The sequence below is a fragment of the Phyllobates terribilis genome, unplaced genomic scaffold (genome assembly GCF_046119375.1).
Source record: "Phyllobates terribilis strain yellow unplaced genomic scaffold, ASM4611937v1 Scaffold_8__6_contigs__length_399053987, whole genome shotgun sequence".
Lineage (NCBI taxonomy): Eukaryota > Metazoa > Chordata > Amphibia > Anura > Dendrobatidae > Phyllobates > Phyllobates terribilis.
This window is the reverse complement of record NW_027362768.1, coordinates 189,561,818-189,584,673: the sequence shown is the minus strand read 5'-3', so window position 1 is coordinate 189,584,673 and position 22,856 is coordinate 189,561,818. Positions and strand designations below refer to the sequence as shown.

General features: G+C 44.8%; 1 protein-coding gene across 1 annotated transcript in view; it reads left to right on the top strand.

Annotated features, from left to right (window-relative positions):
• The window catches only part of LOC141157104 (vitellogenin-1-like), a 164,208-nt gene that overhangs the window by 49,474 nt on the left and 91,878 nt on the right, over positions 1-22,856 (top strand). Inside the window, exons 14-21 of the mRNA XM_073643952.1 lie at positions 122-246; positions 329-436; positions 9,031-9,150; positions 14,283-14,466; positions 15,825-15,915; positions 16,185-16,370; positions 17,983-18,130; positions 21,846-22,065. Of these exons, the coding sequence (XP_073500053.1) occupies positions 122-246; positions 329-436; positions 9,031-9,150; positions 14,283-14,466; positions 15,825-15,915; positions 16,185-16,370; positions 17,983-18,130; positions 21,846-22,065 (1,182 nt within the window). The remainder of the gene's footprint in view (positions 1-121; positions 247-328; positions 437-9,030; positions 9,151-14,282; positions 14,467-15,824; positions 15,916-16,184; positions 16,371-17,982; positions 18,131-21,845; positions 22,066-22,856) is intronic.

The window sequence follows — 22,856 nt, the reverse complement described above, 5'->3', positions numbered from 1 at the left end:
TTGCTATACGGTGAACTCTTAAGTGCAGAACTGACGGCGTTTTATTTTATTTAGATTTATTGACTGTTTTTGTTTCAGTAACTTTTCCTTATTTATTTATTTTTTTACTTTTTGACCTCAGATTCCCTCATGTCTGGGATTGAAAGCACATTCAATATAATGCACAATCCTGCCGACGTTCTCCCCGTAGCTGCTCTCGGAAGACTCAAAACCTACTTCATGGGGGGCTTCACCGATCTGTTTGAGGTAAGAATCGTCTTTGTTCCTCTACCAAGAGAAAAACACATTATTTTGTGATTGAATGTTTGCATTTCATTGTGACATATAGATTGGCTATCACGCCGAAGGACTTCAGGAATTATTAATGAACAGGCATTTGTTCTCCTCGCAAAGCGAAGTCCAAAATCTAAAGAAAATTATGGAAATACTTAGAAAGGTAAGAACTTTTCTCATAACTCAAACAATGTGGACAAAGAACGAGCGTGCAAAATGTATCAAAATGATGGAAAGAAGGTGAAATGTAACGGAGTGTTCAGACTTAAGCAACTTATGGTTTATTCACCAGATCACGTTGGAGCAGTGTGGGGACCACCACTCCAACCCCTCTGATTACCAGAATACGGGATTTGTGTCCCCTGTTCTTCCATCATTCTCGCCTGGCAGCTGGATCTTACTGTCATGTTAGGTGTGGGAAGGACCCAGCATACGACAAGGGGAAAAGTGGGGGAAGCCCAGCAACTAGGAAAAGAGGTAGTGGAGACCCCCTAAGCAAATCTTCCAACACTCTGACTCCCCTACCGTCCCTAAATAGGTTACTCACCTATTGCCGAGCAGGATACCTAATCCCTACTGACCCTAGAGCAAGTCCCTAGGTAGGGAGGGGACGGGGTGAGCACTAGCCAGCCCCCACTGCAACTAAAGACAAACAAGGGAAACAGACAAGGGGCTACATTTAGCTTTGAGAAGACACCAGAGCGATCACAACGATCACAAAGGAACTCCAAGAAGAAACTAGCCGACTGCTAGAACTCCAGGCATGAACAGAGAAATTTACTTCTATCACCAGCGATTCTCTGGAGACACTGGGTGTTATTTAAAGGTCCAGCAAGGGTGTGTTAATTAGCAACAGAAAGTGGGGTCCTTGACAGGGAAGGATGGTAAAAAGATCAAGAAGGTGTCTGCAAAGCCAAGCTCAGGGACCTTCTACAGCCGGATCCAGAATGACTGTCCGTCACACCCAACACACCCGTGACACTTACCCAAGAATGTCACGAGAAGTCGTGCATGCGCCTGTATTATGCAAGTGTTCGGCCGCTACAGAGGTATTGTATCTCATCCAGATGTGCGATAACTCACTTCCAGGTAAAGATGGAGTGTGTATTAGGACCCCGACACCTGCATGAATTACACCACATTTCCGGGGGACAGGGCGACCGATATGCTCCAAGTAGAGCACGACAGTCCCTGTCCCTGGCTGGAGTGGGGGGAGGGAACACCGAGGAAGGGGGGACCCTGTAGTGCATAGGAGGGAGAGGGCAGTTCCTGGGTGCACTTAGAGGTAGGTATAAAAGGTGGGTACCATCTTAGTTCTGAGAGAAGAAGTGAGTTCAGTAGTTAGGAGAGAAGGAGGCTGGGAGCATGGGCTCTGCTCCGCAGGCATGCCGGAGAGAGCAGCCGGGGCCTGGAGGAAGGAGAAGGAAGAAAGAGGAGCGGAGAAGGCTCCAGGAACAAGGAACGAAGGGATCCCAGGGGTGTGGACCGGCGAGTCGCCACCGCACGCCCGAATCTTCCTGCGTAGGGGGGTCAGGCCAAAGGGGGAGACCGGTCCCCGAAACTAGTGGAGGCGGGGAACTACCCTCAGCTAGAAACCGGAGGCTGTGACATTTCATGTGGCGCAGCCCCTCGCTACACCCGCTAGGAAGGCACCACATAGGGTCAGGGAAACGGTGCCAAGGTTTACCAGAGAAGGCCCGAGGCAGCCGGACAGAAACGTGGTCACTGGTGGGGTATGACAGGCCAGAGAAAGGACACACAAATGGGGTCCTGTGAAACACTCCAAAGTTATCTGGGAGTAGGCCGAGCCCCTCACCTGGTGAGCACAGTGCGCCGTGGGACGTTATGACCAGCTGGAGTAACGTGGATAAAGAACTGTGAGTAAATACCCTGGACTGCATTACAGGACTCTGTGTCGTTACTGCTGCTCCCGCACACCATCACCCCCAACTTCCACACTTGCTGCCCTGAGGCTATACTCCTCCCGTGGGGAGTTATGCTACGCTCTGCTGCACCCACAACACCAGCCTCAGCGGTCTGCCTGCAGCGACGGTTCATTCTGACCGCAATCCACGGGTGGCGTAGTCGGACATTTAATCACAAAACCCTATAAATAGACCACCATTTGGGTTGACCACCCTGAGCCACGGGACCGGGTCCCCGCCACGCAAGGACTACAACCCCCAGCATCCACAACGGGTCCGGATCCGGGTATCCACACACACATGCGGCCCAGGGGGCGCGTCACAGGCACCTGTCTATCCATACTATTGACTTAAGGAGAGGCAGAGCGCATGCATAATCAGCCTCCCCACTATGAGAGGGACAAGAAACAATGGCCCCCTTGCTGGGAATTGTTGGGTCTCCCGGTGATGGATATGTTCAGCCCAAAATACCCTTTAAAGAGACATCCAAAGGATACTGATTCTAAGAGTTAGGCAATGTCCAAAAGGTGTTTCTTGAGTAATAGTATTCAATTTTTAGTTGCAATTTCCTGCGCTGGTCACAGTTTGGAAGTTGACAAGGTCCACGGAGGTTGAAGAGCACTGGAAACTAGGGAAAAGTGCTTTATGTTTGACCATAAGAGGTGGTGTAGACAAGGGGCTCAGTGTGACTCCAGTGAGTGGTCCACTCTCACCTGGCACCGGGGTCACCTTTGCTCATGTGATGACGTCCTCATGGTCTCTTATACATTAAGCTGATCTAGCATAAATTATTTCATTGGAATTATTTAATTGTTGGATCCTCGGAGATGCTCCATAGACATTGAAGTGGGATCTGAGGGGTTAAAAAGACTTTTTGTCTCTTTTTTCTGAATAATTATTGGTCTTGGGAGATTTTTTTCCATTCATATCTGTCATAAAAGATTTTTTTGGGGCAAAAACTTTAAACACTTCCCCCTTTATAACCTGAAAAACAACTGACGTCAGAAGCCTCAGTTTTCTGCACTTCAGTAAGTTGGAAGAAAGAGAAGAGAATTAATTGAGGACATTTTAGGAGACGGGTCATCATAGAATATTAGGATGCTACAGGCAACTGCTTGGAGCTCATGATCAAAAACCCTTACCCTTAGGTCATTAAAGGGGTTGTCTTACAAAAATATGTATCCTATGGATAGGCGATATCTGGGTCTGACTGGTGGGAACCACCTCGATTGGCAGAACGGGGCACTTTTATGCCCACAAAATGGGGCAGCAGTGCGTATGCTTTACAGCCTCTCTATTTGCTCTCTATCGGACCACCAGAAAAAGCCAAGCGCGGCACTCGGCAGCTCCGCAGGGAATGTATGGAGCGGCGGTCGAGCATCCGTAGTACTGGTCCATTCTAATGCGATAAAAGTGTCCTGTTCTTGTGATTGCCGGGGGTTTCAGTGCTTGGTCTTCAATGATCAATAAGTCATTATCATATTTTCGTCGAATAACTCTCTTACAGCAATTTTTAGCCTTAAGGGACCACAAAAAGGAAAAAGAAATGAAAGTCCGGGTGTGAGGGGCTTGACTAGGGCCCTTGCCAGATCCAACCACGGACGCACGGCGGCTTAATCGAATATGTGGTCCGAGGAGCGTAGTGGGAGGTGGCGCAGGTGCTACTCCAGGGCAGACCTCGGTCACACAGCTGTTGACCCACAGCGGGGTATGCAGGAACGGGCAGGTTCGTCTGGTGTGTAAATAGGCAGACAAGTACTAGCGGGCACGGCTGATATACAGGCGGGCAGGTACTGGCGGGTACGGCTGGTATACAGACAGGCGGGTAGACAGGCTGGATAGGGACCAGTATAGACTGGGATACAGGAGCAGAGCCGCAGGTGCGGATGGGAAGTGGAGCAGGGCAGGGCAGAGCGGAGCCGCAGGTGCAGACGGGAAGCGGAGCAAAGCAGGGCAGACCGGAGCCGCAGGTGCGGACGGGAAGCAGAGCAGAGCCGCAGGTGCAGAGCGGGGCAGAGCAGAGCTGGGCGGGAATGCTGTAGAGCGCGGCCAGGTGTGAGTGCCGCAGAGTGCAGCTAGGCGGGAATGCTGCAGAGCGCGGCTAGGTGGGACAGGGCTATATTCACAAGGAACAGACAGTCAGGAAAACGCAGGAAAATAGCAAGAACACAGGAGATAGATACAGAGGCAGGGAAACGGGAAAGCAGAGCCAGATACACACAAGGTACTTGCTATGAAGTAGCGAGTGGACGCAGAACTCACAAATAGAAGTACAGAGACAACGAGTTGGCGTTAGATACTGGTTCAGACACTGCAGGATATGAGAAGGAACGGACAAAGAGGGTAACAGGTAATGGGCTAGGACACAGATCAGACAGGAACGAGGTACAGGAACAAGATACAGGTACGGGCCTGGGTACTCAGCCCTCAGGGTGGCGGAAACAGACTAGAAGTCTCAGGTACAGGAAACAGGACTGGGTGTGCAGCCCCCAGGGTGGCTGAACAGTATAGATGCAGGACATAGGTACAGGCCTGGGTACTCAGCCCCCAGGGTGGCAGAGACAGGCAAAATACGAGACAGGATCTGGCAACTCACAGTTGCACAGAACACACTGTAAGAAAGTGTTGCTCAGGCACCTCCCACTGGGCGGGGGTGCCTTAAATATCCAGTGACTCACAGCAATAGGCTGGGAACACATTAGTACTGCGCACACTATAACTTTAAGAATTAGGAAGTTCCAGTGCCACCGCCCTAAGCCAGCAGACAAGAGACATGAAACAGCAAGTAGAGGAGCATAGTGCGCAGCCTGGCCTGGTAGGTAAGTTGGTGGTCTTGCATGGTGGGAGATGCTAAGCCATGCCAGCACGCCACCAGGGATGTTACAAAAGTGATAAGCGTACCTGAAATTCCTTTAAATAACCCAATTTTCCCACAGAACCATCGGCAGATGTTCCTTTAGATGAGTTTCTGGTTTTGCTGGTAACTTGAGGGTCTACAAAGGGTGAAGCATTAACTGAGAGAGTGAATAATGTTCAAGGCCTTGGTCCAGCATCATGGTCAATATCCAGATGGGCGACCTGTGACCCACCGATTCACCTCCTACCCATCAGCTTTCATGGTTCCTCTTTCGATCATCCAGTCTGGCACCAAATCGTGTGTGTCAGAAAACGAAAGGGAAAAATCAGCTCACCCACCTAGAAGATCAACAGCACGGAGCCAGGAGTGCTACCAGACGAACAATGAGGAACCAGGAAGATCCAGCTGAACAAATCTTCTAAAATCCATATTTTATTGGGTCATGCAAAAAATATTAATAGTCCACCTTGGAGAGGAACAGCAAACAACATTGCAGTGATTAAGAACTTATAGTTCGAAACGCGTTTGCTGTTCCTCTCCAAGGTGGACTTTTAATATTTTTTGCATGACCCAATAAAATATGGATTTTAGAAGATTTGTACAGCTGGATCTTCCTGGTTCCAAATCGTGTGTGTGTCTCACTGCACCAATGATTTCATGCCAGATGGGCGAATCCAAGGGGAGCGGGGGATGTTGGCAGGTAGGAGGCGGTCACAGGACTCCCATCTACCGGCTGTAGGATACTGATGTGGCTGCTGGACCTGGGTTGCCTCCCATGAATTGATTCTCAAAGTTTTTTTCCCAATGAGCTTAAATTAAAATTCTTGCTACTAACTGGATCTCAATGTGGAGAATCAGTGACATCCAAAATCCCATGAACCCAAACTTAGAGCAGTCTTAACACGGTGTTTGGTAACGGCCCCATGACCTCAAGGATGCAGATCAGACAGCTGTCACGCAAAGTAAGGGAAAGACTAAGTGCGCAACGACAGGAAGAGGGGGAGGAAGCCCAAACACGAGGGAAAGGGGGAGTGGAGACCCCTAGGCAGATCTGACAACACCCTGACTCCCCTAACGTCCCTAACTAGGTTCTGCACCTATCACCGAGCAGGAAACCAAATCCCTGACTGCCCCAAGCAATAGGCCCTAGGTAGGAAGGGGACGGGGTGAGCACTAGTCAGCCCTCACTGCAATTAAAGACAAACGGGCAAACAGACAAGGGAAACACTTAGCTTGAGAAGACACCAGAGAGATCATGCCAACTATCCTCCAAAGTAACTCCAAGAAGACACTAGCCACCTACTAGTACTTCAAGCTTGGACAGATGAATTTAGAACTATTACCAGTGACTCTCTGGAGAGACTGAAGGTATTTAAACATCCAGCAAGGGTGTGTCAATTAGTAGCAGAAGGTGGAGGTCACTGCTAGGTCCTAGAGGGAGAAGGATATCATTACACTACAGAGATGAAAAGGTCAAGAAGGTGCCTGCAGAGCCAAGCGCAATGACCTTCTACAGCTGGATCCAGAATGACTGTCTGTCACACCTGACACACCCGTGACAACAGCACAGCGACATGCTACAAAAGACTCTGACAGGTGACTTTTGTCCCTAAGAGATCAGACCCTTGTTTCATGTCTAACACCTGCAACTTTTTAGAACTTGCACATTGTATGGCCACATATAGACACACATGGTATAAACATCTCCCGACAGAGTATCATGAAATCATGTATTTTTTTTTCAAGGCTGGTAATGAAGGACACATGCCCAACTCCCAGTGCACATGTCTAATGTGTCCATAGACCCCCGAGAGTGCCCTTTATGGCATATGCTGCCATTGGCATACCCCTTTTTTAACTGTATAGGAAAGCACAGTCTGAGCAATTTCCACTGTAGAAGGGACACAATAAAAAAAGATTTAGTTTTTATGCAACAGGCTGATGAAATCTCTGTATCCTATTTGATAGGAGAAAACACCGACTCTGACAGCGTCCTCATGAAACCCTTCAGCAGCGCTCGCGCCTCCCAGTGACCGCACGTTCCTACAAACTTATCGTTCTGACAAATAACAATCTTTACCAAATCCCACGCTAAACATAATGCGAGCGTCGTATTTCTGAGCTGCGATCCTGCATTAGTCATTTCCCGCTTTCCAGATTGCACCACAGTCCACCTCTCTGTACAAACGCCACCGGAATTATTCTGCTTTTACTTTAAGAACTATTTTCCTGTTCAGATATCACTTTGCTACTATAATTTACAGGGAGTCAGAAGAAGCTGTCAAAAAGAAAAAAAAAAACATACCGGCATCAATTCATTACAGGTCTCAAAATAAAACTCTTTGTCAAAAATTAAATAATTGAAGTGTATACCTGATGTAATAATAATATCATTTGCATCTTGTAGAAATTCACTGTGTATTATGGGATTTTCTAACCTCTCGCTCTTAGTATGCAGCTGCAAACTGGAATATGAGAACCTTAAACTTTTTAACCTTATTCCTCCCAATATCTCCACCAGTTCTCATAAGAAGGACATGTGCACCATCAGGTCCATCTTCACTATTCTAGGGTTTAATATTGCATTGCTGGCCATCAATGAATAAGGAGTTGAAGGGCCCCCTCCGACAGCTACGAGAAGTTATAGATTGGTGAACGCCAGAACAGGACCCACCCATCAAAATGGATCAGCATTGCCCACGAGAGACCGGCGCTCCATTCATTTTGCTTCTGCAGCCCCATAGAGGATGGATGGAGAGGAAGCTGAGCATGCTCTCATGCAGCCCCATAGAGGATGGATGGAGAGGAAGCTGAGCATGCTCTCATGCAGCCCCATAGAGGATGGATGGAGAGGAAGCTGAGCATGCTCTCATGCAGCCCCATAGAGGGTGGATGGAGAGGAAGCTGAGCATGTGCTCATGCAGACCCATAAAGGATGGATAGAGAGGAAGCTGAGCATGCGCTCATGCAGGCCCGTAGAGGATGGATAGAGAGGAAGCTGAGCATGTGCTCATGAAGCCCCATAAAGGATGGATGGAGAGGAAGCTGAGCATGCGCTCATGCAGCCCCGTAGAGGATGGATGAAGAGGAATCTGAGCATGCGCTCATAAATCCCCGTAGAGGATGGATGGAGAGGAAGCTGAGCATGCGCTCATGCAGCCCCATATAGGATGGATGGAGAGGAAGCTGAGCATGCGCTTATGCAGCCCCATAGAGGATGGATAGAGAGGAAGCTGAGCATGCGCTCATGCAGCCCCGTAGAGGATGGATAGAGAGGAAGCTGAGCATTCGCTCATGCAGCCCCGTAGAGGATGGATGGAGAGGAAGCTGAGCATGTGCTCATGAAGCCCCATAAAGGATGGATGGAGAGGAAGCTGAGCATGTGCTCATGAAGCCCCACAAAGGATGGATGGAGAGGAAGCTGAGCATGTGCTCATGCAGCCCCGTAGAGGATGAATGGAGAGGAAGCTGAGCATGCGCTCATGCAGCCCTGTAGAGGATGCATGGAGAGGAAGCTGAGCATGCGCTCATGAAGCCCCATAAAGGATGCATGGAGAGGAAGCTGAGCATGCGCTCATGCCGCCCTGTAGAGGATGTATGGAGAGGAAGCTGAGCATGCGCTCATGAAGCCCCATAAAGGATGGATGGAGAGGAAGCTGAGCATGCCCTCATGAAGCCCCATAAAGGATGGATGGAGAGGAAGCTGAGCATGCGCACTCCTGCTCTATTCTGGTGGATGGAACAATGGAGCCATCATTTTTTGCCGCCATGTCAAGAATTTTTGGGCAGGTGGAAATTATTTTGCAATCTCAACTGTAAAAGTTACCTAACTGCAAAGGGGAGCACCGCGCTATCAGGTCATATATTGATTTGGGGCAGTTTACGTGTACATGCGATACAATTTTTATTTATATGTTTTTCAAGCTTTATTTTTAGTAAAAAAGTTCAACAAAAGGAAAATTTGTTTTATTACAGTTACACAACTGGAAACCACTTTCTTCCAGCGAGCTGCTCGCAACATTTTACCTGAGGTTGTTTGGACAAGAGATTTTCTACCATGTAATAAACAAGAACTCAATAGAGAACATATTCCAGGTAAGCTTCATAATGTGCGGCCCATATCAGAAGCGTAAAAACTGCAGCTGAGAGCTTCATCCATTTGATCCTGACAATAAATCTTACTTGGCCTATAGTCTTCACAAATAACTTTGTTTTCTAGTTTCATGTCATAAAACACTTTTGAAGACAAAAAACTCAGTGAATGGCATTCAATCATGGGAGCACATAGGGATAAATGCAAAATTATAATTGGCCCTTCCTGGTACTATTAAGGCAAAATTAGGCAACTTCATTAATACTCTTTATTAAAAAAAAAAAAATCCCCCAGTTTTACTATGGTAGAGACTGTGCAACTCTAATACATAGCCGGCTGTCCTGCTGCTTCTGACATACCGTATATTCCGGCATATAAGACGACCTGGTGTATAAGATGACCCCCCTACTTTCCTGTTAAAATATAGAGTTTAGGATATATTCACCGTATAAGACTACCCCTTTTCCAACGCATACCAAACACCGGTAAAAATTTTAAAAAAACAGATTTGAATTTAACATGGTCCTTTTTTAATTTAAATTCTTATGACATGCAGGTATATAGCAGGAAAACTGTCACTCATAAACATAAGGCATACAACAACAACATTACTATCATCCATTTTCATCAGCGGCATACGCCGGTACCCGACAATTTACAACAGAAAGAATAGAGCTTCACACATAGATTAGATAGATAGAAACATGTCAGTCACATATAAAAGAAGTACAGTGACATTGTTGCTTACTGTACTTGTCATTTAGTGTAAAGGATTTATTAAAAAATATAATAGTGTTTTCGTGCACCGTCTCTTTAAAAAAGCCGGCCGGCAATTCAGCATCTGTACCCGACAATTTAGAATAGAAGGAATAGAGAATCACACATAGATTAGATAGATAGAAACATGTCAGTCACATATATATGAAGTACAGTGACAGTGTTGATTACTGTACTTGTCATTTAGTGTTAAAATAAAGGATTTATTTTAAAAAAAAATTGGCGTGGGGTTCCCCTTCATTTTAGTCTCTAGCGGAGGTTAAGCAGACGGCTGGGGCAGATGTTTGAAGCCTGGGAAGGGGGTAATACCCACGGAGCTTCCCAGACTACTAATATCAGCCCCTAGCTGAATACCTAGCCTTTACTAGCTATTAAAATGGGGGACCCCCCAAAAAAAATGACGTGGGGTCCCCCCTATTTTAATAGCTAGCAAAGGCTAGGCAGACAGCTGGGGGCTGATATTAATAGCCCAGGAAGGGTGCCATGAATATTGGCCCCCTCCCAGGCTAGAAACACAAGCCGTCAGCCGCCCCAGAAATGGCGCATCCATAGGATGCGCCAATTCTGGCACTTAGCCTCGCTCTTCCACACTGCCCTGGTGCGGTGGCAGGGGGTAATAGGGCTGGGGTTCATGTCAGCGCCAGCTGCCATGAAGCCCAGGTTAGTAATGATGGGCGTCTATAAGACACCCCCATTACTAACCTACAAAGTGTTAAAAAGAAAAAACACACACTACACCAAGAAAAAAATAATTTATTTGAAATAAAACACACCATTTTATTTAATTCTTAGTTTACTAAAAATAATAGTTACCTGTCCACGTTCCTGCGCTGATCTCCCATGCACAGCTGTCACATCTGGAGATGGTGACAGCTGTGCATGGCTGCTGTAAGCTCACGCTGCCGGGAACACGTCCGCTCCCGGCAGCGGGAGCCACTGACTGAGGTCACCGGAATGCATTCAGTCAGCGCAGCTCCGGAGACCTCCTTTACGGCACTGCTGTACCGTGGGAATTTCTCACGATAGAGCAGGGCCGTAAAGGAGCTAACCGGAGCAGCGCTGCCTGAACTCCGGCGAACCCGCTTATGCAGTGACGGGGCTGCTTTACGGCCCCGTCATTCTAGCGGCGGCAGCGGTTCAGAGCGGTCACATTCTATGTGGCTGCTCTAAACTGGAGATCATCGTGGGACACTCGTGGACTACTACGGAGGGGTAAGGATAAGGTTGTGGTTTATTATTTTATATTTTATTACAGGAGATCGATGGCTTCGGGGAATTAGGTGTCTAGGTGAGTATAGGTGTAGTTTTTTATTTTTTACTTTATTTTAGGTGGCGATCGGCGGGGACAGGTAATGTATGATCTAATTTATTGTAGGCAACCACTGGCCACCAATGACATGTATTTAACATTTATTGGGGACACAGTAGGGCAATTTATATAGCAGGATCAGGCTGATGGGAACTACTGCTCCCATCGAGCTGATCCTGCTGGCAGGAGTGGACGGGGGACAGACATAGGCCGATGGGAGTAGTAGTGTCACATCGGCCTATGTCTGCCTGCACGCACACACCCGCACACATCGCACAGACACCGCGCACACCCGCAGACATCGCACAGACACCGCACACATCGCACAGACACCGCACACACCCCCAGACATCGCACAGACACCGCGCACACCCGCACACACTCGCAGACATCGCACAGACACATCGCGCACACCCGCACACACTCGCAGACATCTCACAGACACCGCACACACCCGCAGACATTGCACAGACACCCCACACACACTCGCAGACACACGCACAGACACCCGCACACACCAATCATGACGGGTCTGGGAGGTGAGGCTGACCTGTGAGACCGTGGGAAAGTTCATGTGAGTTCATGCAATGCAGTCAAGCATGAACTCACGTGAACCCTCTGAGGGCACCGCGGCGACTTCAAATGAACAGCTGATCGGCATCACCTGATACCTCAGCTGTTCATTTGAAATAACCGGCGGGAAAGCGCAGCACAGAACGGGAAAGCCGGCGGTGAAGTCTTTTCACTGCCGGCTTCCCCGTCCGGGTCCTTCGCTCCCCGCTCCTTTGTGCTGCACTCCCCGCCCGGTCCTAACTTACGATCGGGATGGGAGGTGGCGAGGGGAGCGGAGGATCGGGGTGGGAGGCTGCGGGGAAGCAGTATGGGGCTGTGTGATTGTTTAAAAGCCGGCGACTTTTTACCGCCCGCCGGCTTTTAAACAATCAGGAGAATTCTCCCACGCTGGGATGGCATTCTGATGACAGGCTGGATCTCAGCTGAGCTCTGCCATCCAGCTTGTCATCCTTCAGAGACACTGCAGAGCGCAGGCATTATGGGAACTTCCGATTCCGGTATTCGATATTGTAAAAGTATCGGAATTAAGTATCGGAATTCCGATACCGCGAATATCGGCCGATACCCGATATTACAGTATCTATGAAACAAGAGGGGATTGTAGGGAGAGAAAATAGGAAGCGCAGGCTTCTAAGTGTAGTAGTTAGATTCCAAGGGTATATACTCAGTATAAATCCACTCACCTATTTGGTATCTTGAGGTAAAGCATGTAAATCCAAGGAGGAAAAAAAAAAAAAAAAAAAAAAAAAAAAATTGTGTGTAAAAATTTTTTTTTTTTTTTTAAAACTGTATGAAAGTCATTTAGTATATGGGTTTTGTTAGATTCCTCAGAGTGCAAAATCCTGCATATCTGAGTATCTGGGTGTGTCTGAAAAACAGATCTTTCAGTCTCCACCCAAAATGACAAGCAAGGATATCTGCTATAAAAAGTGTGTAGATAGATCTGTTTATATGCATGATGTTATACCTGAGGAAGACTCAAAGAAGTCGAAACCGGTTGTATTTTAGTTTGAAATAAAAATTCTTTGAATCCGAATATCAAGTTCCATCATCATCCTTCAGGAGCGCATATTGCTGGGAAAAAAACATTTACAAAGTGATATTACAGTATCGGAATGCTCAACACTACTTGTCACCGAAGCGATGCGAACTTCCCAGCTCCGGACACAGCGCAGCGCTTCTGTGACAAGTGAAAGCTGTCGGCACAGAAGCCCTGCGCTGTGTCCGGAGCTGGGAAGACACTGCGATGTGTCAGAAAAGTTCGCTAGGTTCTGTCTGTCTCCGCTGCTGGGAATACGCTGCGCTGTGTCCCAGGCCTGAGAAGACACAGCGCAGCGATGTGTCAGTTTCAGCACAGAAGCGCTGACTGTCTGGACCTACCGCCGCCGTATTTTAACTCCCTCCACCTTATATTAACTCCCACATGGCAGGGATACGGCCACGGCAGCTTATTAACACCCCCAGAGTATCCCCGCATGTCAATTTCTGAAAGTTCAAAAACATTACCGGCGTATAAGACGACCCCAGACTAGACAGAAGATTTTTCAGTCTTCAAAAGTCGTCTTATACGCCGGAATATACGGTAGATGTGACAGCAGGCAACTTCTGGCTGATTCTTTCTCTCTATTCTCTCATTGTAAAAGATAACGGTGAAGAGGGGAACGGGGTGTATTCAGGAGAGGTAGCTGTATTGATGAGAGAGGGGACGACCCAGATTCTGGAGGAGGAGTGATAACACAGGATGTGTAGGGAGAAAGGTGAGAAACCATGGCAGAATTTGCAGAGGGGTTGTGGAGAGATTACACACAGGCAGTATCTGCCGAAGTAAAATTTTAGAAAAGAAAAGTAGAAGCTTTGCTAAAAGGCGCTTGACAATCATCTCCTTTCAATGATTCTTAAAGTTAAGGGATTTTCCATGGCTTTGATATTGATGGCCTATTAGTAGCATAGAACATCGATATCAGATCAATGGGGTACAACACCCAGCACCCCCACAAATCAGCTGCGGATATAAATGGTGTACAGATCCCGACCAGTACAGCTCCGTAACCTTTGTAGTGGTCAATCTCAGTACTGCAGATCAGCTCCCGTTGAAGTAAGTGGGAGCTGAGCTGCAGAACCCAAGTACGAGGCTGTGATATAGCTCTGTACACTGTCTACATCGGGAAGCTGCCGGAGCTGCAAACAGCTTAAGTCCTGGAAACAAAACCTTCAATTCCCCACTCACTTGATATCATAGAGCCTGAAGAGAAGAGATTTCCTCACCCAATAATATAAGGAATGCAGCCAACAGGTCAGGTCCCATTAATCCATGACAGATGCATCAGCTGCCTCCATAGTGATTTCCCTGATACATCTGGGTAAGGTCACCCACCATTCTTGGTAATGGTTACCTGATTAACTTCAATGGGATGAAGGTAATTTCTGCATATTGTGCATGTAATTAATATGGATTCATTTGTTTCTGTTGTGTAGTTTCTTCCCAGTAATAAATACTCTGTCCTAAGATCGGCAGTGAGCGCTCTGCGGGATGGGGTGGATATAAATTGGTCAAAACCCTTACTATCAAGTGAGAATCGTCTTGTCGTACCAACCTGCATCGGCCTCCCACTGGAAACCAGCTTGCACTACTCATCTGTGACAAGGGCTCAACTGCAAGGTAAGAGCAGTCACTATGGCAGCGATGATGACGGGACCCCCAACAGCTGTTATTTTCATGGGTAGAGGTTTGCCACTGTTTATATGTCCTGCAATGACAGGAGAAATAAAGCAGGGAAATCAACGAGCTTATATTGGAGTATATATACAGATGAGTCTTTCTCATTTTTTACTCTAAATACAAAATTAGTAATTTTTCTGGAAAGTCTTAATACAAATTATGTATTGATTAGCTGATGTAGAATCTGTGCAACGCCTTTGCATAGGCGGCTGTTTTGCTGATGTAGAATCTTTGCAACTCCTTTACATAGCCGGCTATGCTGCTGCTGTAGAATCTGTGCAACTCCTTTACATAGCCGGCTATGCTGCTGCTGTAGAATCTGTGCAACTCCATTACATAGCCGGCTATGCTGCTGCTGTAGAATCTGTGCAACTCCTTTACATAGCCAGCTATGCTGCTGCTGTAGAGTCTGTGCAACTCCTTTACATAGCCAGCTATGCTGCTGCTGTAGAATCTGTGCAACTCCTTTACATAGCCAGCTAGGCTGCTGCTGTAGAATCTGTGCAACTCCTTTACATAACCGGCTGTGCTGCTGCTGTTGACAATTGATCTGACATTGGACATTCTCTACTCCTACTTACTTCTCTCTGTGATAAAGATACCAGTGAGTGGGATCAGCTGACTATCTTATGTGTTTGGGGGTCTCCTGACTTTCCACAGATCTCTGATGTCGGAGGGGAAGAAAGTATGGGTTGCTGAATTTCATCTCATGATCCTTTTGTCCTCAGAGGTCTGGCAGCAATTTACTTCATTCTCTCTAATGAAAACACATGTGTAGGGCAAAAGGAGGAATAGTTATCAGACGTGCGTGCGTTCATTCAATCGCTACTGAAGGTGAATTTTCTCCATTACAAAGGAAAAGGAAGGCCCAGGGTCTGAATTATTGTAGACTGTGTAGACAGAGAGGTGAGAAACCAAGGCAGAATCTTCAAGGAGACAAAGAGAGATTATAAAGGCAACATCGGTGCGGAGGCAGAGTCTGCAGGGGTAGAGGAGGTCAGAGGCAGGATCAGAGCAGTGAGATGAGATATAACCAAACAGGAATGTATTAGAAGGGGAAATCACTCCAGGAATGAAGCTTTACTGATACATGAGAGCTAGTAAACACAGCAGAATTCTGGACACTTAGACCACAAATCCAGCATGTATTACTAAGAGGGTCACTCCTTGTGGAGCCAAGTCTGAAATCAGGAGCACACTGCAAACTGCCTATCAAGGGGTCTGAAAATGAATGACGGAATGAAGACTGAATAGTTCTTTTCCATAACCTTTAATTAAAGGTTTCTTCTAATTGACAGTTCAAGCCCAGATCATTCCTGAACCAAAAGACCCAAGTTTCATCCAACTACTTCAATCCAACATGAACCTGAAATCCAAATTTTCTCTAAGGTATGATACTGGCAAATCCATATTATTGGGGTCTTGAGCAACGGCTGGAGGGTCGGCTGAGATGCCAGGCCGAACATGTGCAGGCTACAGAACTTGTAGGCCAATCAGAGAGGCTCAGGTCATAACTCCTGGTGGTCCCAGATCTGGGGCTTCCTTAGAAGGACATTAAAGGGCAGTGGTACGAGTAACAGGGACTTGGGGAGATCCAAAACTAACAAATGGAAATAAAATTAGAATTCTACCTTTCCTTTCCCCCCTCAATCTTTTAGCATGATCAAGGACATTGTATTTACGTTTGGAGTGAACACCGATCTCATCCAGGCGGGAATGGAGCTCCGGACACAACTCAACATCATTCTTCCAGGAAACGTGGAAGCCGACATTAATGTTAACCAAAATCATTTCAAAGTAGAATATATTCCAATTCAACAAGTCAACGAAGTTCTGTCCATAAGGTTAGTAACCATTATATCGAAGCCTCCGAACTAAAATAAGTCTGTCGTTGAGCAAGAAGAGGGGTCAGAGTGTCACCATCGACACACACAGGTAGGTCTGCATTGGAGCTGTGCACATAAAACGGTAGTAGAATTTCAATCTAGACTGTTTGCAACATTGTTTCTTTTTTTTTAGTTGCATTTTGGTAATGAAAGAAGGGGGTCACAAGAAGATCCACTCAACATGGATGGAAAACTCTAAAACTTTCCAATCGACTTTCCCCATTAATTTGGATCATTCTGTATAGGTGTCTCTAGGAGTAGATTCATTTAGCAAGTCTATGGATACAAGGGCGATACACCCGCAAACTATCCAATTTTTTTTTTTTCATGGATTGCTTGGCCAAACAGACCTCAAAGGAAGAAGTGCTTGTGCAAACGTCTCCAACATGGGCCTTTCTCAAAAGTTTTAAGGGAGTTTATAGGCGATTTGTAGCTAGGTCTTAAGCTTCCTTGTACCAACAGGGATTTTAATGTTTATGAAATTAATACATTATCTACAAAGTTTAATGACCAACCGTGGATAGCGATATGCTACAAAACCATCCTGGCTTGCACAGAGCCCCTTTGCTTCTATGGGTTAATTGTCATAAATTCCTTATTGTATCCTCTAAAGTCCCATAGAAAATCTTCAGAGAGGAGGGAAGGCGTTTACAGCAGCTGAGACTAGAGAGGGGCGTGGGGAATGGACCAACTTCATATAAATGTCCATTATTTCGGAATGTTTGAGGGTTCACATACTTTTACTTTTGCGATGATTTCCACTTTGGTTATTTTTTTTATGCTGTTTTACATTAAAAAAAAAGTCCAAAGTCAAGACATTTAATACTAGAGATGAGAAAATCTTTAGAAATTCAAATTTGTATTGTCGAATTTATTAAAAAAAATTTGCAAATGAAGCAAATAAAACACATGTGTAACACTCTGAGGTCTCCTAGGACTGTAACCAAACCAATTCAAGCTCTTTCTAAAAAATAAAAAAACACAGCGTTAGTAATATGTAACTTAAAGATAAATGGTTATGGTAACTGTTCTTTACTGCCATACTTTCACACACTTTCTATAATGTTTGTTCAGCATTTTATGACTTTCTCTCTCTCTCTATCTTCATAGCTGTGAGATGTGACATCCCCTCACTATCCAGATTCATACTAATATCGCTCCTGCATTCCCTGCCTCAGCTTTATACAGGCTATGATAGGGCTCCAATATACCATGTAATGTGATAGCTGCAAGGCATTATAGGAAAGCCCGCCTGGACGCCCCCAAAGTTATAAGAGCCTGTACTGGCTGATGAAATCTTCTGCTTTGTATAAAATGGCAGTGGGCATTTTTTGGGGCAGTTCATCTCAAATTTGCTTGACTTTTCTGAATTCAGCAAATTTCCTAAAATTTTGATACATATTTGTTTCGCATCTAATTGATTCGCTCATCTCTAAAAATTAATACGAATAAAAGTGCAGCCAACTTTAAAAAAGTTCAAAAACTCCATGAAGCGAATAAACAGCAGAACTCTCGTTTGCTACAAGTCTTCCAGATATTTAAGATCAGCGATGCAATATTTTATGTTCAGGTCAAAGGCGTTCGCTGTAACAAGAAATGCGGAGGATTTAGCTGCTGCTAAAATGACTCCAATAGTATCTGCTGGAACAGAACCAAATGTGCTGAAACAGACCTTTAATCCAAGAGACTTGTCAGCGGGGGACACGCCAAGGACCGAGGTAAAGAGAATTCACTATCATCCCAGAAATGTACTTTTCACCGCTGGGGTTCGCTCCATCTCATAGTAAAATATAGCCTCCCGCTTCCCTCACTCTCGCCTGCAGTTAATCGTATGTATATTGCTTAGACTGGGCTGAAGGCGGCCGGGGCGATGAACAGCAAAGCAAACATTTTTACGTTGTGTTTCTACCTATCTGCGAGATTGAGAACACGCCAACACTGGGGATGAAGCGAGCGCTGATGGAGTGCAGCCGTGAGCAATTGCTCATGATTTGCAATGGTGCCATCAACTCGGGGGGACTTCTATTTATTTAATTTTGCACTTGGTTTTACCCATAACTTCTCTCCATAAAACTTCTTGCTGCAGCCGTAAAGGAGTATTCCCACCACGTCAGGCATCGGTGGCATAGGTATAGGTGTGCGTCCCAACTCTGGGATCAAGAACCGGACCCCATCGAGCTGCTGTGAATGGAGACGTATCTGCGCAGGTCGCTCCATCCACTCCTATGGGAGTCTGAAACATGACTTTTGGTGATATTGTGCTATTGAAGTGAATGGCGAGAGTTTGCATTGACAGTCACCTCTCCATTACTGGGGACCCCCCCATGTCAGAGGTGTGTGGTTTCCACATCTATTTACAGGAACGCCTGGGAATGGAAATAGCCCTTTAACCCCTTTGAGCAGAATCCATTTTTTGCACGTTTTGTGTTTTCCATGTTTACATTTTTTTGGGGGGGTGAGAGGGGCGAGACATTTGGCAATCAAAAAACAACGGTATTTATCACAACGGTATTTATCACAACGGTATTTTATATTTTGATAGATCGGACTTATGCTTATTTTATTTTATTTTTTTTTTTAATTCTTTACTTTTGTACTGGGAAAAGGATTGACAAGTTGATTGACTTTATGTTTGGTGTTTTTAATTCTTTAATATTTTTAAAAACTTTTTATTTTTTTTTATTTTGTTATTTTGTTTTACGTCCCCATAGGTGAACTGAACATGTAATTAGTTTGATGTTTGTTTCACTTGTTTCTATAAACTACAATACTGTAATAAAAGCAATTGGGAATTCTGGGCTATAATAGGGGGCCCCTGTTGAGGACACTTATTTTTTTTTTTTAAGAATAATGGAGAGCATCTACAAAGAGAATGTCTTGCTCTGGAGGTCTCAGCATTACTTACTCAGCCCATTGATTTTAATGGAAAATGTGTAATGCTTTATTTCTCCAGTGGTGGCGCTGCAACGGAATTGAACAGTTTAGTTACAGCTTATCGCTGGGGCTGCCTGTGATTGGCTGATTGTTGAGGGAACTTTCTGCTGTGCAAAGTTTATGTGATAAGCACACTTTATTATAATGTAATAATTAAATATTCGAAACCTTCTCAGGGACCCTCGTAGATACTTTATAAGAGAACAATCCACCGGCTATTATAAACTATGACTTATAACATTTATACTATTACGTGCTATGTGCCCGCATTCTCCACCACTTGATGTGGAAATCTGTATTTCCTTGCAAAGATCCAGTCTTCACAGGTGATTTGCAAAACAAGGAAATATTTTTATAATAAAAGTTACGATTAAAAAAGAATAAAGACAAGATATCAAAAGACGTATATTTCTCCTATCCATAGGGATCTCTGTATACGTCTTTCTATATCTTATCTTTAGCTCTCTTTATTTAATTTTACCTTTTCATCTAAATAAATCACCTGTGAAATCCAGATCTTTCCAAGGTAATACAGATTTCCATAGCAAACTAAAAAAAGGACAAAAAGTTCAATAAATTCAATGTATTATATAGTTATATTTCTCTACAAGATGAATAAAGGGTGAATGGAAAAAAAAAAAATTCTCCAAAAATAATAAAATAGAATAATCGATCTAGAAAAAGAAACAGAATTGTAATTATTGTAACATTAATGTCGCTTTTAATACTTTGTGAAGATGACTTTTAATTTTGCTCTTTTTTGGGAGGTGTGGCTTAGACACAGTGGGCGTGGCCAATTAACACCTGATAGACTTACTATAATCTCCTCCAGAAATGTATTAATAAGTATGTGCAAACTAATAAATGTGATGGAAGCTCTCTCTAGGGGGCTTTTATTCAGGTCCCCTCCCCCCCATACAAACTTTGCATTCCAATTCTGCACCATTTTTAAGATTTCTCCCTGCTGTCAGTCAATGGAAATTCAATGATTTAAATTTAGAGGCTTTGATACAATGTGTCTGATCTGGGCAAAGACAGTAATAATAGGAATAATAGGGGGGTTATCCCATATTCACTCAAAGAAAGGAACTTGTTCTTTCTAGTAAGCTGGCATTACAGGCAATATTGTCAGAAGCCCGGATAGGGCAACCCATATAATGTCACATTCCAGGCATTGACAACTGTAGGATAGGTAACCCATCTTTACTGGTCAGTATACCTCCGCCGGACCCCAACTGACCAGTATTTTCCCAGTGAGGTGGATTTACATTGGAGGAGGTGAAGCAATGACACAGATCATCCATACAACTCTATGGAAGTTGCATATAAAGCTGTTGGTGTTGACACTTATAATACGGCATTCAAACTAGCTCTCCACCAGAAGGTAGAAAAATATCTCTGGTGCTATCTATGGGTAAATATGGCTACTCTGTAAGTAAGTGTGGTACCCGTCAATTAGCCTTCCAACCCGGAAGTATTAGCCAAACCAAAGCCTCTTCCAAAAGGGAGAGACACCAATCTGCAAACTAGGGGGCACTAGAGACACTTCTCTTCTTTCTGGAGGAGAGCTAATTTGCATACTTTTTCCCAGGGGGGCATTGCATGACCTACCATCTGGCGTACTACACAAGTAAAACCAGTGTAGAACCAGTATACCCCAGAAGTCCCATGAACGCTCACTTCTCGCGCCTATTGGTCAAACCCCCCCCCCCGACCATCCACCATTTCTCGCCTTCTGTATCATCAATACTTAAGTGACAATCTACAGTCCTGAGAAGACGCAAAGATCAATGGCAAACTGACCTTCTGCCTAAGGAAAGATCTGTTCAATCAATAAATATTCAGCTTATGGAACAAAGAGTAAATTAATAGCAAAGAAAAAAGGATTAAGTGAAGAAACAGTAAATAAAATGTAAAAAGGTAAAAATAAAAGGTTGGAAAATGAAAAGAAAAATTAAGAAAAATTAAAAATAAGATTGAAAACCTATTGAATAATAACTTGCTTGGATTTGCAAATCTCTCTGAGCGCCGCTGATTTATTTAGAGGCAATATCTGCACTTCACTTTCTGGTAAATGATATGTGTTTTGGGAGAATGTTTGGGGAAATGTATCACAGACTTTGAGAACTCAGTAAGGAAGCAGTAGGTGGTGATTTAATACGGGCTTGGGCCGCGTGTGGCCCCGACAAAGGTTTGTTTTTCTTAAAAGTTTTTTTTTTCCCCTCCCTGAACATATTTTCAATCAATCTCCATGAACAAAAACCTTCACTTTTCTCCTGGGAATAATAATAGACTTGTGAGGAACCAGAGACTGAAAAGCACTTAGCAAAAAGAAAAAAAAAAAAAGATCTCACTAACACAGAAACACAAAGTATCGGCTGGGGATCCCGCCTGGATTTTAAGAAGGATTTCATTTAAAAAGTAGCAGGTTTCATTCAAAACATATTTAATGCCATATTGATACCTGCAGATAATGACATCTCTTCCATCAACTCACAGGGAAAGTTTTCTGCAGAAGTTCTGGGCAAAGAGAGTGTTTACTGGTCCGATCAGCCGCACGGACGGGCCGACTCCCGGGATTTTTCCATGTGCGCTCGGACAAGTCATTTTGGCTTCCAGGTTTGCTTGGAGAAGGATAGCTCGACAGCTGCCTATGCCCGAAACTGCCCCCTTTATCATGTCATCGGGGAGCATTCTGTCAAGCTGATATTTAAACCAGGTAATCTGTTAGAATGAATATTATTTGGATCTGTCTAGAACATCTTTTCTTAGAATTTTTTGCAACATGTCGTTCCTCTGTTACTCCTCCTGGAAGTGTGAGTGTGCCTGTACGCACTGTCAGCATTCATTGCACTAACATCACAGTGTATAGCGACACATCCTATTCACAAGAGAGGATAGAAATACACAGTATCCAGTTTATTTAAAACACGTCCAGGAGGAATAACAGAGGGACAGCACTGTAGTTCTAAATTGATGCTCCGGAATTGTTAGTTAATGTGGAATGCAAGTATTTACTAAAACAAACATTTTAAGGAATCCGATAGCTCAACTTTGAAGATATATTACAGAGAAGACTTACAGAAGTGTCCACAACCTTTACCTGTCTTTGTATTTTCTTAAAAACTAGAGTTGAGCAAAAAAAACTCGTTAGACCCTTATCCGGCAGCCACGTTGGTAGTTCATGGCCATCGGACTTTTCCTACCTGCCGGCATCCCGGTGCCTCTTCTGATTAATATGCTCATGATGATACATCATCGCCGCGCACATGACATCACACCGGGTATACTAATCAGAGGAGGTGCCGAGGATGACGAGGGGGCAGAGGGAAGTTTATAGGATTAATGGCCGGGCTCGCTGGACCAGCCTCCTGTCAATCTTTGTTCTCAACTCTACTAAAGACTCCAATTATGATGCAATTTGATAAATTCTCACAGACACATACAGCATAAAAAACAACCAACAGAGTCATACAAAAATTTAGTTTTTTTTAAGATGGCCTCTCTGTT